This window comes from Falco cherrug, chromosome 3 (assembly GCF_023634085.1).
Source record: "Falco cherrug isolate bFalChe1 chromosome 3, bFalChe1.pri, whole genome shotgun sequence".
Lineage (NCBI taxonomy): Eukaryota > Metazoa > Chordata > Aves > Falconiformes > Falconidae > Falco > Falco cherrug.
Genome location: NC_073699.1, coordinates 77,191,005 through 77,204,749, shown reverse-complemented (window position 1 = coordinate 77,204,749; position 13,745 = coordinate 77,191,005). Strand labels below are relative to the sequence as shown.

The 13,745-nt window shown below is 40.1% G+C and overlaps 1 protein-coding gene across 2 annotated transcripts in view; it reads right to left on the bottom strand.

Moving 5' to 3' along the window:
- The window catches only part of EPB41L4B (erythrocyte membrane protein band 4.1 like 4B), a 172,858-nt gene that overhangs the window by 5,648 nt on the left and 153,465 nt on the right, over positions 1-13,745 (bottom strand). For both annotated transcript variants that reach the window (XM_055705548.1, XM_055705549.1), the window contains 2 exons: positions 4,770-4,838; positions 819-982 (listed from right to left, as the gene is read on the bottom strand). In XM_055705548.1, the coding sequence (XP_055561523.1) occupies positions 819-982; positions 4,770-4,838 (233 nt within the window). The remainder of the gene's footprint in view (positions 1-818; positions 983-4,769; positions 4,839-13,745) is intronic.

Genomic DNA, 13,745 nt, shown 5'->3' with positions numbered 1-13,745 from the left:
GTGCAATTAAACCAACATCTGCAAAAAATAATTAACAAATGAAAATGGGAATTGTCTGTGAATCCAAAAGCAAAAAAGGCTCATTTATTATGATGCCAAAAAAATCTTTTCTCTTCAGCACAAGGCTGGGATTCTTTGTGCTCCAGAAGTATTGAGTATATCCACTCCTACATTTGTATTCAGTAAATGATCACCTTGGGAAATTCAGCTTTGATTAAATTCTAGAATAAGAAGCCAGCATGCAAAAATGGTAGGATGGAAGAACAGAAAACTGAAAGCAGGCTGCCTGTGGAAAGATGAGGTGGCTTGTTTGTCTGAGAAACTACAAAAAAGACCACAGTACCTTGACATTACTAAAAAAAAAAAAAAAAATGACGAGGAAAAAGAAAGAAATCCAGTGACTGTTTTTAATTTAGAAAAGCAGGCATTTCTCCACCTCAGCTTTCCCCTACAGACATTTAATTTCAAAAAAACAAATTGCAACAGCAATTATTAAAAGAAAACCTTTGTGGTTCAGACAAAATAACTTGCCTGAGGAAAATCTGCACAGCCCTCTCTCTCCAGGCCACTGGCCACAGAAGTGGTATGCTGCTGGCTGCAGCAGTTAATTAAGGTAGGGTTTTTTTCTTGGAGCAGATATGACTTCCAGATCTCTTTATATAACCCACGTATTCTGAAGTAGGTGTCAAACAGCAACTGGAAATCTTTTGGTATGAGGGAAAATGGCATTTTATGGTAATTATAACAGAAAAAGAGAAATCAAGCTGATACCTTTAATGCAGAAAGCATAGTATTTCTGTGAAAGAACTGCACAATACCTGTCTGCCAGTGAAATCGGTTTATGCGACGTATATATTGTCTGGACCGTTGGAGTTGGTATAGTCTCTGCCAAAGATCTCAGTACAGGTGACGGGGTTACCAGTGTTATCTTAGGAGATGACGGCACCGCACAGCATTGTACTTTGCTGTCTGCAAATTCTGCCTACAAAAAAATGTATAGACACAGAAAGAAAAAAAGCATAGATAAATGTCTGCTGCTCTTGCTACCTTTCAGCATCCAATTTATTGCCAAACACTCAGTAACAACAACGAATAAGAAGAACAAACAGGTGGCTGTAGCTATAGCTGCTCAGTGCAACCCCTGTAGACGCTGAACAGCCATCTCTTTTGATGGCTTTTTCAGAGCTATGCCTGAGGGACGACCCTGATGGCAACATGCACTATATGAGATGAAACTCCACGTACGGGGCTGGCAGCATTCAGGTAAAAGACATAATCTGTTTGGAGAAGGCTGCTTATCTTCACTGCATTTTCCCTAAAAATAATGCAGGATGATGACCATATGAGATTTCTGGACTGTTTTTCAGAAATCCTATACAATTCCCTGGTGGGTCCTCTCACTACTGTATGTTTTTTAACAGCCAGGAGTCTGGGCTTGTAGGAGTCTGGGTTTCAAAGTGCCCACCTCTTTCCCACATCTGCTAACTGGAGCATGCCTCAGGAGGAGTATTATTGCAGTATCTAGTGACAGGCAACTTTAAAGCAATAGTGGAAGTGCTAGTTTAAGACAAACAGCAAGCAACCATCTCCTGTCTTTCAGGTGAGGCATATCAGCGCTGCAGTATTACAGCAAAGGCTGGGCCAGCCTATGCAACTGAAGGGGAGGATCCCTAAAAATAAAACAGCCCTGCCTTGCATTTTGGCATGGACTATTTCTCATGCCAAATCACAATGGCTAGTGGCTGTGGTGCATGTATGACTGTGACCCGGGAAGAACAGAGCAGCTGCAGTTTGTCAGTGCATCAGCACCATTAGGACATGCTCCTACTGATATCAGCTGCATTCCTTTCTTGACGACTTTTTCTTTTGAACTTGGTTCAGACTTGAAGGCAGGGAGGAAAAAAAGTCACCACCATAAGGGAGCAGTTATTTGAATAACAACTTTTTGGTTTTCTTTGTCTTAATTATTTCTCAAATTCTGCAAGCCACACAGGATCAATGCTAAACACAAACAAATCAGTTTGATCAATGGGACAATTATTTGAGCTCAGGGAAATATGCTGTGTTAGGTTTGCTTGCTTATTGTCATTTTTTAATATGTCTCTGCTTGTATTTCAGCTAAACACATCTGATATGCTCCAAAACAACTTCTGAAGCAAAAGGAATTCCATTAATTCCACAAAAACAGTAAAATGGAGAATGTAAAACCAGCTAAAGAAACTCTCGCTCCAACCCTGGCCAGTTACGTGCGTTAATACTGGCCAATAGAACCTGTTCAAACTTTTCTGTCATTTAACTTTTAAAATTCAACCATATAAGCTGCAGGGGTATCAGATTTGGTGTTCCTGTGCTCTGAGGACTGCCAGATCTTGCTTTATGGCATGAGAAGGAGGCATCACTCTGTGAAGCTGATGTAAATTCTCCCAGCCTGAAATTAGCAGAGCAATGACAAATTATATTTCCTGAAGATTTGCCCTGAGTCCTAAAGTGTATTTACTCTAGATAACGTTTTTATGGTATATATCCAAAATATCTTTTAAAATATATCTGCTTGCATAATATATCTGAGCCAAATATTTAACTGGTATAATTAGATGGCTCATACCAGCCTGTGAATATGGTCATCAAGCCTGCCATCTCTCTACAGAAATCTCTGAAATTCAGAGGGGTTCCTGGCATGAAGGCTTATTTTTAAACTTTCCAGGCAACCAAGCTGTCTAATTTTTCCTCCAATAAAATCAACACAACTGCATATAAACCACCACATTAAAAGCTTTACACAAAAGTTAAAGTATTCCAAATGTCACCGTTCAAAAACCTTTTTTCCCTCAGTAACATTTCAATATTCTGTTCCAAGCAAAAAAACCAACCAAACAAACAAAAAAAGTAAAGGAGAAGCAAAGAAAAGAGAAAAAAAAGAACAAAACAGAACAAGGGAACAGATTAATAAAAGTTTCCATTTGGGACTGTGTGTGACTGGAGAACATTCAAAGTTAGATCTGCCTGCAAGTTCTAACACTGATCTAGATCTTTCCGGCCTGTGGTGTAGCAATCTTCAAGCCCTTGGCAAAGCCCATGCATCAAAATAAACTGAAACGCTACTGGGGAGCAGCACATCTCTTTGGGCTGGGGCAGAGGACCATGAAACACAGGACTGAAGTCCAATTAACCTTCCTCATTGTTTTCCCATCTTTATGCAGTCCTCTAGGTAGCTGCTCGTTTACCACAGATATTCGTGCATAACTCATTAGCAGGAATGTATGGAATCATATGATGGATCACACACTGTTAGATTTTTATTATAATGGTGGTTTAAATATTTGTGATCTGGATTTTCTGCCCTCCACCCTGCCCAGGGAAATAGGACTGTATGGGGAAAAGAGGGAATTTCAGAAAGATTAGTTTGAATTTCACTTTTCTGCTTCTTTCCTGACAGAGCATAACAAAATCTCAACATTTGAATTTGCTATGAAACAGCCATTTTCTACAAGATGGAAATTTCTGTGGATGAGTGTATCAGGATACCTTCTGTTTATATTTTAAAGTTCTACACACACACACACCCCCAACGATAAAAATATATTTTATATAGCCCTCCTAAATTTTGCTTTCATCATAACTGTCATAGGCAGGTAAATATTTTCCTGACAATCATTATTAATTAGTGGGAAAGCGATTCTGGGCATATCTTTCTGCTTATATAAGCATGAAAGACACAAACACTGTAACTCTGGTTTAGCTTTTACCACAATTGTACTATCCGGACTTGGCTGACCTAGTGAAAAGCTGCTGTGGCATAGTCCTGTGTATTTTCAGATACCTTTAATTAGAGCTCGACAGTGGCACTGACACAGCTTGGGGAGCCTAACTATGCCTTTAAAATACCTATTTGGAGAAAAACAACATTTAGATCAAATCCAATGATCAAGTTTATTGTGAAAGAAAAGCTTTTTTTTAAATCATCAAATGCAGTTACTGCACATGGGCCAACAATGATTGAAGTTTACTGTTCTCTGATTATATGTCAGATATAGATTGCTGCTACTGGTAGAAGTTAAGGTTAAAGTCTGTAATGCTTCATTTTGTGAATATAATTTAAAAACTGGAAGTCAGTTACGGTGGTTTATAATTATAATCAGGGAGTGTTTCTTATACAGTAGATAATTTTGTCATACTTATTAGATAATGCCTCTACCCTTAAAGTAGGACTTAGATCGCACTTATTTTTTAAATTGGCAAATAATTGTTTCCTGTATGCAGTTTACCAACCCTACTTGATTCAAGTTATTAGGTAAACATGGAAGTTTGTACAAAGATACCATTGTAGTCATCAATACACTAACTATAATTCCTTAAAATTCAGATGTAAATGCAATGAAAATCAAGCCCCCCTTTTTGCGATGATGGCACAGCAAGCAGTTTCAGGCAGAAGGCCATGCAATTGCTAGACAGAGGACTAAGTCTTCCCATTCCCTTATTGCTCTTTGGAAAGATTCTGTGGAGCTTCACAGGTGTCCTCTACAGTCTCACATTAGTAGTGAGACTTGACCTTTAACTCTTAATCCTCTGTCTAGTAAGCAGCAATGTCTGAATGCAGACAAGTTGATTATTTGTATAATGGGAATATTTAACTGATTTACACTCTAATTTCTACCTGGAATCTATTTTTTTTTTTTTTTGAGGACTGCTTAGCACATAAATTTCTGACACTTAAAAAATCAGTTGGAATTGTGTTAAATACACAGTTTTTAGTTGCACGTTCTACTTACAGAAAACTGTGGTACTGTTGTAAAAGGATCGAAAAAAGGATTAGATGTATCAGCAGGGAATGTCTTTATCTTTAAAAAAGATAAAGAAAAAGATGTTATTTTCAGAGCATAAAAATGCAAAAGAAAAAAAAAAGTAGCAAAGCATTGCAACTACAGTGACATATCCAACAAATTAGAGCAGTTCAGCAGTGCTTGGACCAGACCAAAAAAGACCCCTTCAAAAATGCATACAGAAAGCTGATGGTGAATAGTCAAACCGTAAATATGAAAACTTGATAAATTGATTTTACCATGTAATTAAATCTATTGTGCAAATACAGAACTGACTTCATACAATGTATCTTCCAATTCTGTTAACAGCCATTGGATCATTATCTGCTTCCTTCAGCCAGCACTACCTTTTGAAATATGTAATATGAAGTGCAGGAACAAATTCTGGAGTGAGGAACTCTGGCTAAAGAACCTTGTGCTTCACATATTTCAGACTTCTAAATTTTCAGTTACACAGTTGCTGCCAAAGGCAATCAATCACGTAAGGTGTAATCAAAAGAAAACCACATACAAAAAAAGTATTGGGGACAACTGTTTGCTTTGGGCAGCTATGAGGCCCTGTGTTGAGAGAAGGGTTGTGGATAATGGATGACTTTTGGAATTTTTTTTCAAAATGTGCCTGGAGACAGGGAGGTGAGAGACCAACACATTCATGTGCCAAGAAGCTCGAGAACTCTCAGGGCTTGGTTCATGAGCATATGGCCACCGGTGTGACCAGGCCCTGCTGGAAGTCACTTCTGCCCTTAAAATAATTTCAACATTTACTGAAGTTAAAGAAATATTAAAAGCAGCAACAATCTCTGTCCCACTTAATTGTAAATGCTGTTTCTCATGTTTTTCCTCTTTAGAATGTAGATATTATTAATTAATTCAAAGAGAGGACAAAATAGCAAATATAGGTGTCAGTTTTGAAGTGCCCTTAATACTTTCCGTTTGGAAAACCACATTTTTCACTGTAAAGGTGTGTTTTTTACTTTATTATAGAAACTGCTGTACATTTGTTTGTTATGCATGTCTTCAGGCATAATTCACTAACTACAGCTATATATCTGTTGTTTAATAATGAGGAAAGCTACCTCGAGGGCCCTGAGCCCTTGTAGGCCAAAGCAAAACCTGAAATTATGACGTCAAATATAATTAAGTAAATGTATAGTGTTTATTTGGTAAATAAAATAACAGAAACATATTGGCTTATAAGGATGCCAAGGGAAATTAACAGCCATCTGTGGGCCCACTTCTGCAAACGTGGAATTAATCTTGGCATTAATTGTCAGGCTTCTTACACACAAGAAGTATGGATAGCAAAGATACAGTCAAGCATGTAAATAACTTTTTAGCAGAATAAAGGTGTTTTTAAGTCAATTACACAGGTGCAAATGAACAAAAACTGTGCAAGAGAGTAATTCTTTTAAATCACAATTTTCTATGCAAACATATTAAAGAAAATTTCACACTCCTGTTGTAGTCCTGTGTTCCTGTCTGTTCACAAAGTGTAGGCATACTACATTGCTGATTGAACCTACTCATTGGATTGAAGCAATAGTTCCTTGCAAGTTTGTTATTACTCCACACCCAGAGCCAAGTCTGTCACTGCAAAACACGGAGAGCTATAGCATGTCTCACTCTTTTGAGAGACAGCAAATACCCACGAGCCCAGGCTGTCATTCTCAGGTTGTAAAAGGTTTACAATATGATGTTACAGTACAAAATACAAGTGCACTCCATTACAAACACAGTCTCTGAGCCAAAGGCAAACAGGGATGGGAAGTTGGTTGCTCATATGCAGTATGAGTTTGATATTCTACAGCCAATACCTCTCTAATTTTGCATGTTTGTCTCGTTAAGGAAATGAAGCACAGTTACTGAATACTGAAAAGAAAGATGACACAACAATATTCAAGAGCCTGCTGGGATTTGGGACCAGAGGCACATAAAAGGAGTCAGCCCTGATGACATGCTGCAGCAGACAGCCATGCAGGATACTCTCTTGCAAAATCAGTACTTCAATCTGTGGATGTGCCTGGCGCCAGCCTATGTATCAAAACATGGCAAAACATGGTTCATTTGGCTTAGTTATTAGTGTGAGCTCCTCTCGCAGGGATCTGTGCTTATTTAATCTCAGGAATAAGACAGTCTCGACAAATGAAAGGTTCTCTAGGTTCTAAACTCACCGATTACCAGCATTTTAAAGAAACTGAAAACAGAAATTAAGGAACACAGAGAAAAAACCCCATACTTGTGTTCAATTTAAGAGTGATAAACAGAAACCATCTGCCTCATGATTTACTTTATGATTTACTCTTTCTTCCTCTCATCTTTTTCCCTCTGAGAAGAGACCACTGTTACTCAAACGGCACAACGGAATTTACTGGTTTGGTCCAGGTCTTGATAGGAGCGCTGCTGCCAGCTCCCACAGGCAAAGGGGAGAGACAACACTTGTTTTCTGCTGAGCACTGGTGAGAGGTTCTTATCTATTGATGGCTTGGCTCTTTTGAGTAGGAAGTAGGTACAACATCCTCATGCATACAACAGCAGAAAAATTCTGTATATTTGAGAATACTTTTCAGTCTAAGAATATGCAGGATGTGGAGGCAGTATCATGGAAAACATTAGTTAAGCAACTGATTTATGTGAAACTGCGTTTGGAAATTTGAAAGGTCTTTTCACCCAGAACAGTACTTTGGCCTGACTGTCCTGCATGCCCACCATGGCCAGCAGTGTGCTGATGGCAGCAGCAGTTGCCAGCACCTGGGAGGAGGAAGAAAACCCTGTGATTCCCAACCCACCACACAAGGAAAGCAGCACCATGTGTGAGTCTCTTCCTGACCCTTGTCTTGGGGCTGAGTTTCTTGTATGGAGTCAAAACTCTCAGAGTAGCTCAGAAAGCAAAACAACTCCCTGATCAGAACAGGAGGTGAAGACCTAAATGTTATGCATTCCCCACACAGTACATAGACCCTCTCCTTGCACTAGCAGGAAGACGCACCATACCTTTAAACATCTCTTGACTCACAGGGCAGAAGCAGACCCTAAACTTCTGGGTGTTTTCTTCTCCCTGCTGCAGCAGCATCTGTTGAAAGATGCCACCTGGGGACTGAAAAAGGAAGAAGAGCAGAGCCATCTCCACCACCTACCACAAACCTACAGTTCCTCCAGCCTCTGAAGACCTTTAGCAGCTTCCAGGCTTTACCTGGGATTGCAAACACAAGGGAAAAAGAAAGAGGAAAGAGGAGGTGGGCAGCTGCTCAATTCAGCTGCTCAGACTAGCAAAACACAGTAGCTGTTAGTGCGTGGATTGCCCATAGATAAGCTGCTGAGGTATTCTGTCTACGTTGGTATAAGATAAAACAAGTCAAATAACAGCTTTGAAGTTTACAGCTGAGCAGAGAAATTCCTGTGGTGGCAGGTGGAGCAGCAATCGTGTCCACATTGCAGAGCTGCTCAGATGAGCCTGTTCTGGCACAGTCAGGCTCTTCCACAGGAGCAAAAGGGACTAACTGGTGTCACAGGGGCTACAGAAATATCATGAGCAACAAGAGGTCAGAGCTGTGCTCTTGGTAACAGCATAGACAGGCTTTTAAGTATAAAACTTGATTTCAAGCACATCTGCTCTCTCTGCAGGAATGATAACAGTCTTGCAGCTGAAGTCACAACCATAAAACCTTTAAGGCAGGTCCCATAAGTAACTGTCACATCACAGGGACACAGTTGGGAGTAAAGCTGAAATGGGAGTAAAGGAATTTGGCGTTCCAGCAGCATCTCACATCCTAAGGGCTTGTTTCACAACCTCAAATGCACCTTACCTGAAAGGTCAGGGTGCATTACCACAGCAGAACTGCTTTGGACAAGCATCTCCTTGTCTGGAATATTTAGCTTGGCAAGTTGAGAATTTGCTAAGCTTAAAAGAACAGTTGACTCTTGGCAAAAAGAAAGGAAAAAAGAAAAGAATAGTACAAAAAGGATCAGCACAGTCTCAGGAAAACTCCAATGGTTGAGTAATCTTTAAGGAGAAAAATCTGAAAACCAGTCAATGTAACGGTCACATTGATTTTGTGGGAAAATGAGTCAAATCTTATTCCTCTGTGGATAATTTTCTGCTAGTACTCAAAGATTCTTGTTGCATTATTAAATGACTATTGGGGTGACATATTTTGGAGGCAACTTTGCCACAACCAGAAAGAATTAACAGCACTAATTTTCTTTGTATTTATACCATGAGGAAGAACAAAGGAAGGTAAGAAAGAAAAGGGGCAACGGAACAAGAACCTTCCCGTTTTCTTTGCATTTGTGCAAAGAGTTCTTCTGGACAGAATTTACAATGGTACTTTCCTGAAACATCTTGTAGAAGGGCTAGGAGAAAAAACTAACTTTCTCATAAAAGCAAATGGAAGTGGAGGGAGACAAAGAAAGAGTACTTTAATCAAGTTAATTGATATAAAACTAGCTAATTTTGGTATTTCTATCAAAAGATAATATTACAAATGTCCTTGCTGTGACAAAAAAAATACCACTTTTAGGAGAAGTGGGCTTAATTTGGATATGTCCTTTTACATTTGGGGTAGTCAGTATATTCACTGCCCTGCCACAACTTACTTCCTTTCTATAAAGGTCCAGTAACATTTTCTGCCGATGTCACTCCCATTCCCTGCACCTTGACTGGAGGTTGTTATAACACGATGGATAAAATGTGTGATCTCAGTGGGTTTGCACTGTCACTTTGTATACCAGCCAGACGGAAGTCAAACTTTACGCCAAACACTTCACTAAATTCCTGAGCATCACAGCAGAAGCAGAGATGCTAACACCTGAAGTGGTGTCAAAAACACAGCCCTCAGTACACACATATAGCCAGAAGAATATTCCATGGTGCTTTATTTCAAAATACTTGTTATAAGTTTAATACCATCACATCCATACAGCACAGAAACTTGTTTGTACTCATCAAATTGGAAAAGATCAGCAGCCAAAACTTCTGGAGTATGTTGCATTAGCATTTCCCAGTCCTGACATGTGATGTGACTAAAACCATCAGTTAACTATTAGTCCTGGTTTCCAAAACCAGTGATATGATTCTGGACTCTGCAATTGTTCAGTAAAGCTCCTTGTCTGCTGTCATACCATTTCAGTGGCTGAAATGAAAAATGAGGTGGAAATGTAAAATGAGAGTTTCTGGTATTTTTCACTATGCAATACCCTCATAGCCAAAAAAATTCTTTTGAGTGGGAGTAGTTCCTGGCTCCAGTGATCGATCACTCAGGTAATATCAACCCCAGTTCACTCCCTTTGCAACAAAGTGGCAACAAAACCAGTGTGATAGTAGGCAGGTGTAATCACTGCCTGGATGCACAGGGCAAACATCAGACCAAACCAGTGCAGTTCAATAAACTTTTACCAGTATGGAGATGTAAATCAGTAATACCATCAGCTAATCAGTCTTGGAAAAGGCTATGCAAACTGAATGCCTTAATGAACCATACTTGGTGTGAATCCCATATGCATTGCATCACAGGCCAGCTTCTTTTCATGGGATTCAGGGTTTCTTCCATTTGTTGAAACAATATCCAGGTGTTAGTATCAGCAGACAGATTTCATTCACACACATTAAAGATGGGCAGTTGTACAGAAATGTACTGTTGAAAACACCCTAAGGCACCAAATGTGAAGTTTCTGAAGAGGACAGGTTTCTGTGCAAGCCACTAAGCCAGGGAGACACTACACGTTCAGAACCTCCCTGCCTACTGTCACTCCCTCTGGGGATATAACACTAAGAAATCTCTCTTCTAGCTCTATCTGGTTTTTGGGCCTCCCTTGCTCATCTTGCAAATAACTGGTGGAGACTGGAGTTCAAGGAACTGCTTCGAACAACATTCATCGACACCGAAGAACCAGTGTAAGTGAATCCTACAGTTTGACTCATTTGACTTATCTGCTTTGCCTGAGTTTCCACAAGACTGCAGGACTGCAGTACAGAGTCCCCTCCCCACAGGTACCACTTAATTCTTTGTGGTAAACTGAGAAAGCTCCACCTTGAAATTCACGTCCATTCCATGGTATCCTTGCTGAGCCAAGTTCTCCTGGGGTCCCCTCAAATGGTGAGCTTGCCGTTCTTCTGCTCACTGACGTACACCAGCCCTTCTCTGGACCTTGCCGCAGGCTGAGTCCACCTGTTCTGCAATGTGCCCTGGCAGCATACACCACGTTCTTGGTGTCTCACTGGGTGCTTGTACAACAGAGTTAATACCTTCCATCACATATTTTCCTCCCTCTTGAGCGTCTTTGCGCAACACTTCCTAACACCGAGGCATTGTCAGGAGGTGGCCGTGTGGCTCCTTGGCTGTGCCCCAGTGACTTCTGGCTCCCAAACAGGTGTTTAAGGGAGTTCACAGGAGTGATGTACAAGGTTCAGCCTCTGCTGAAGCTTGGCTTTGCTGCAGTTATAGCATTTTGCAGATACTTAATGCATAGTAGTTTGTGCCTACAGTATAAGCTACTATTTACAAGCAGGTCCAACTAAAATACAGAAGTTAAGATGTCCCGGATAAAATCCTGAATCTTCATGCCAACTTTTGTACTAATTTGCAAGGGCAGCCTTGCAAATTGTGTTGGTGCTAGTATCCCTCTTATGCTGCTTTTAAAGATGGAGTACTCTGTTGATCTGCACTCTAAGGATTGCAATTATGGGTTGCTAGCAAAGCGATTTCAAAGGTATTGGGAGGGGACAGGGGATGATGCTAGCAGCATTATTAAGCCAGGCCAGCATCTCTACAGCACATTGGAAAGGAATGCATGTCCTGGGTCATTTTTACAATGTAGCTTTGTCTTGAGACTATTTTTGAGAAGGCATTCTTCAAAAGAATACAGAATAAGAACAATTATATTGTGACAAAAGCCAGACAGCATCCATGCTTTCACAGTCTTCAGGATTTTCAGTACTCTCTTGCTGATGCTGTGAATGCAAGCAAGCTTAAACAGAACATAACTTCAGCATGGGCTGCCAGCCCAGTCACCATCCCCTGAGGAAAACATGGCAAGGCAAACTGACGTCACAGTCTTGATGTGTCGGCTAAAACGTAGAATACAGATTGCAGCATTTGCTTGGTCTTTGTTTAAAACACAGAAATGAAGCAAACAAAAAGTAGTAGGTATAATTGCTGGATACGGTTGCTCTCAAACAGTGCTGAAGAGTAAGTTAGTTGCATTTCCAGGACAGCTAATGCACAGTTACCTTTTTGCCCCTTGGTCTTTACCAATGAAATCAATGACGATCCAGTGCCAGGTGTCTAGATCATGTGCACAGCCAACAAAATCAAATGGCATCTTCTGCAGATGGAGGCTGTTGTCATAGAAGAAAGTCACTAAAGATGGATAACATGAAGAGGAGGAAATGAATACTGTGATTCCTGCCAGCTGAGAGTGCCCCCAGGTAAGCCATATATTTCCCAATTTCACTGCCAGCAAGCAGACTGTACATGCACTTTGCACCAGATGGAAACTCTCCACTAGCCATACCTGATTATTTCTAAGCATAGACACTGAAAGCTCATTATCCAATAACTGTTGGTTCACCGTGCCTTATTAACACAGAGACTTCAAGCCCTGGGACATTTCAACAAAGGCTAATAACCACATGACATTGCTGCACTTTTTCAAAAAGCATCAGGATCACATTCCTCTGTTGAAAAGTTACGAGAGATTGACGCAAACAGTGCACTGCTTGACCCTGCCCAACACAAACAAATAGTTTGGCTTTCTACTGTAATCAATCTCTACTTGTGTAACAGTAAAAGCTGGCTGAAAGTCCTTAAGTGTCCAGGAGCTCAACCAGTCACAGTCTCCTTGAATGTCAGGATAGCAAGAAATACTTTGCATTAATTTTCCGTCCTATTTTTCTGGGCTATTGAGCTCTGCCAAAATCCCCAGGAGTTTATACAGCTCATTATTCTAAAGGAAAAGAATAGCACAGGTAGATTATAGTCAGTGGAGCTGCAGAAAAAGTGTTTAAAATTACAAACGGGTGCACTACTTATATATCTATTCAGAAGGACACTTGAGCATATTTCCAACTTCAGCATGTGACTAGTCCAAGTGACTACTGCAGCCTTAATCTATGTATGTGCCCACAAATTTTTGTGACCTCTCATGGATTAGGGTCTCCTAAATGCACATATGAGTGCAGACTGCTGCGCTGTGCTGCAGTTTGCCAGTCTCACTATGCTAAAATTCTGCTCTGAATTAAGCTTCTATATGACAATAATCCTTTCCCATGACAATATGCCACCCTTTCCAACACGCATCATGGAAACAGAACACTGCTTCTTTAAATGTAGTAAATACAAAACTATTTGATCTTATCAGTAAGACCAACAGCAGTAGAAGCTGGAAGTCTAGAAGGATCAATGTTTTGCTTGATTTAAGAGTCATGCATGAACAAATCCAATCCCATATGTAGTAAATCTTTTGTGATAAATGTTATGTATAGAAATCTATTTATTCATAACCTCACACCCTTGGCTATGGCATCATTCATATTGCCAGCCACCAAGCACTGAAAAAACACAAAGATTCTGTATTAACTGCAAGTAAAATCTTGTTGTGTTCCAACACAAGAGCTCATTAGGCACATACATTTACAGATTCAAACACCTGCATTGTAATATTTTGCCAGTTTGGTGCCATGAAACTCATTAAATGGTTCTGTGTCTGTCAAGTCCCTCATTAAAGCAATCCAATATCAAAGTAAATGTATTGTTACTTTTCCCAGCTTATTTCCATCTTTTCAAGAACAAATAGGGATGCTACCTTAAGAGCCAGTCTCCTAATCTGGATACTGTACTCAGAGATACTGTACTCAGAGATTAGTCCCAACCAAGGGATAATCCCAAGTGATAATCCCAATTGATTAGGGCTATTAGCACATAGCTCACT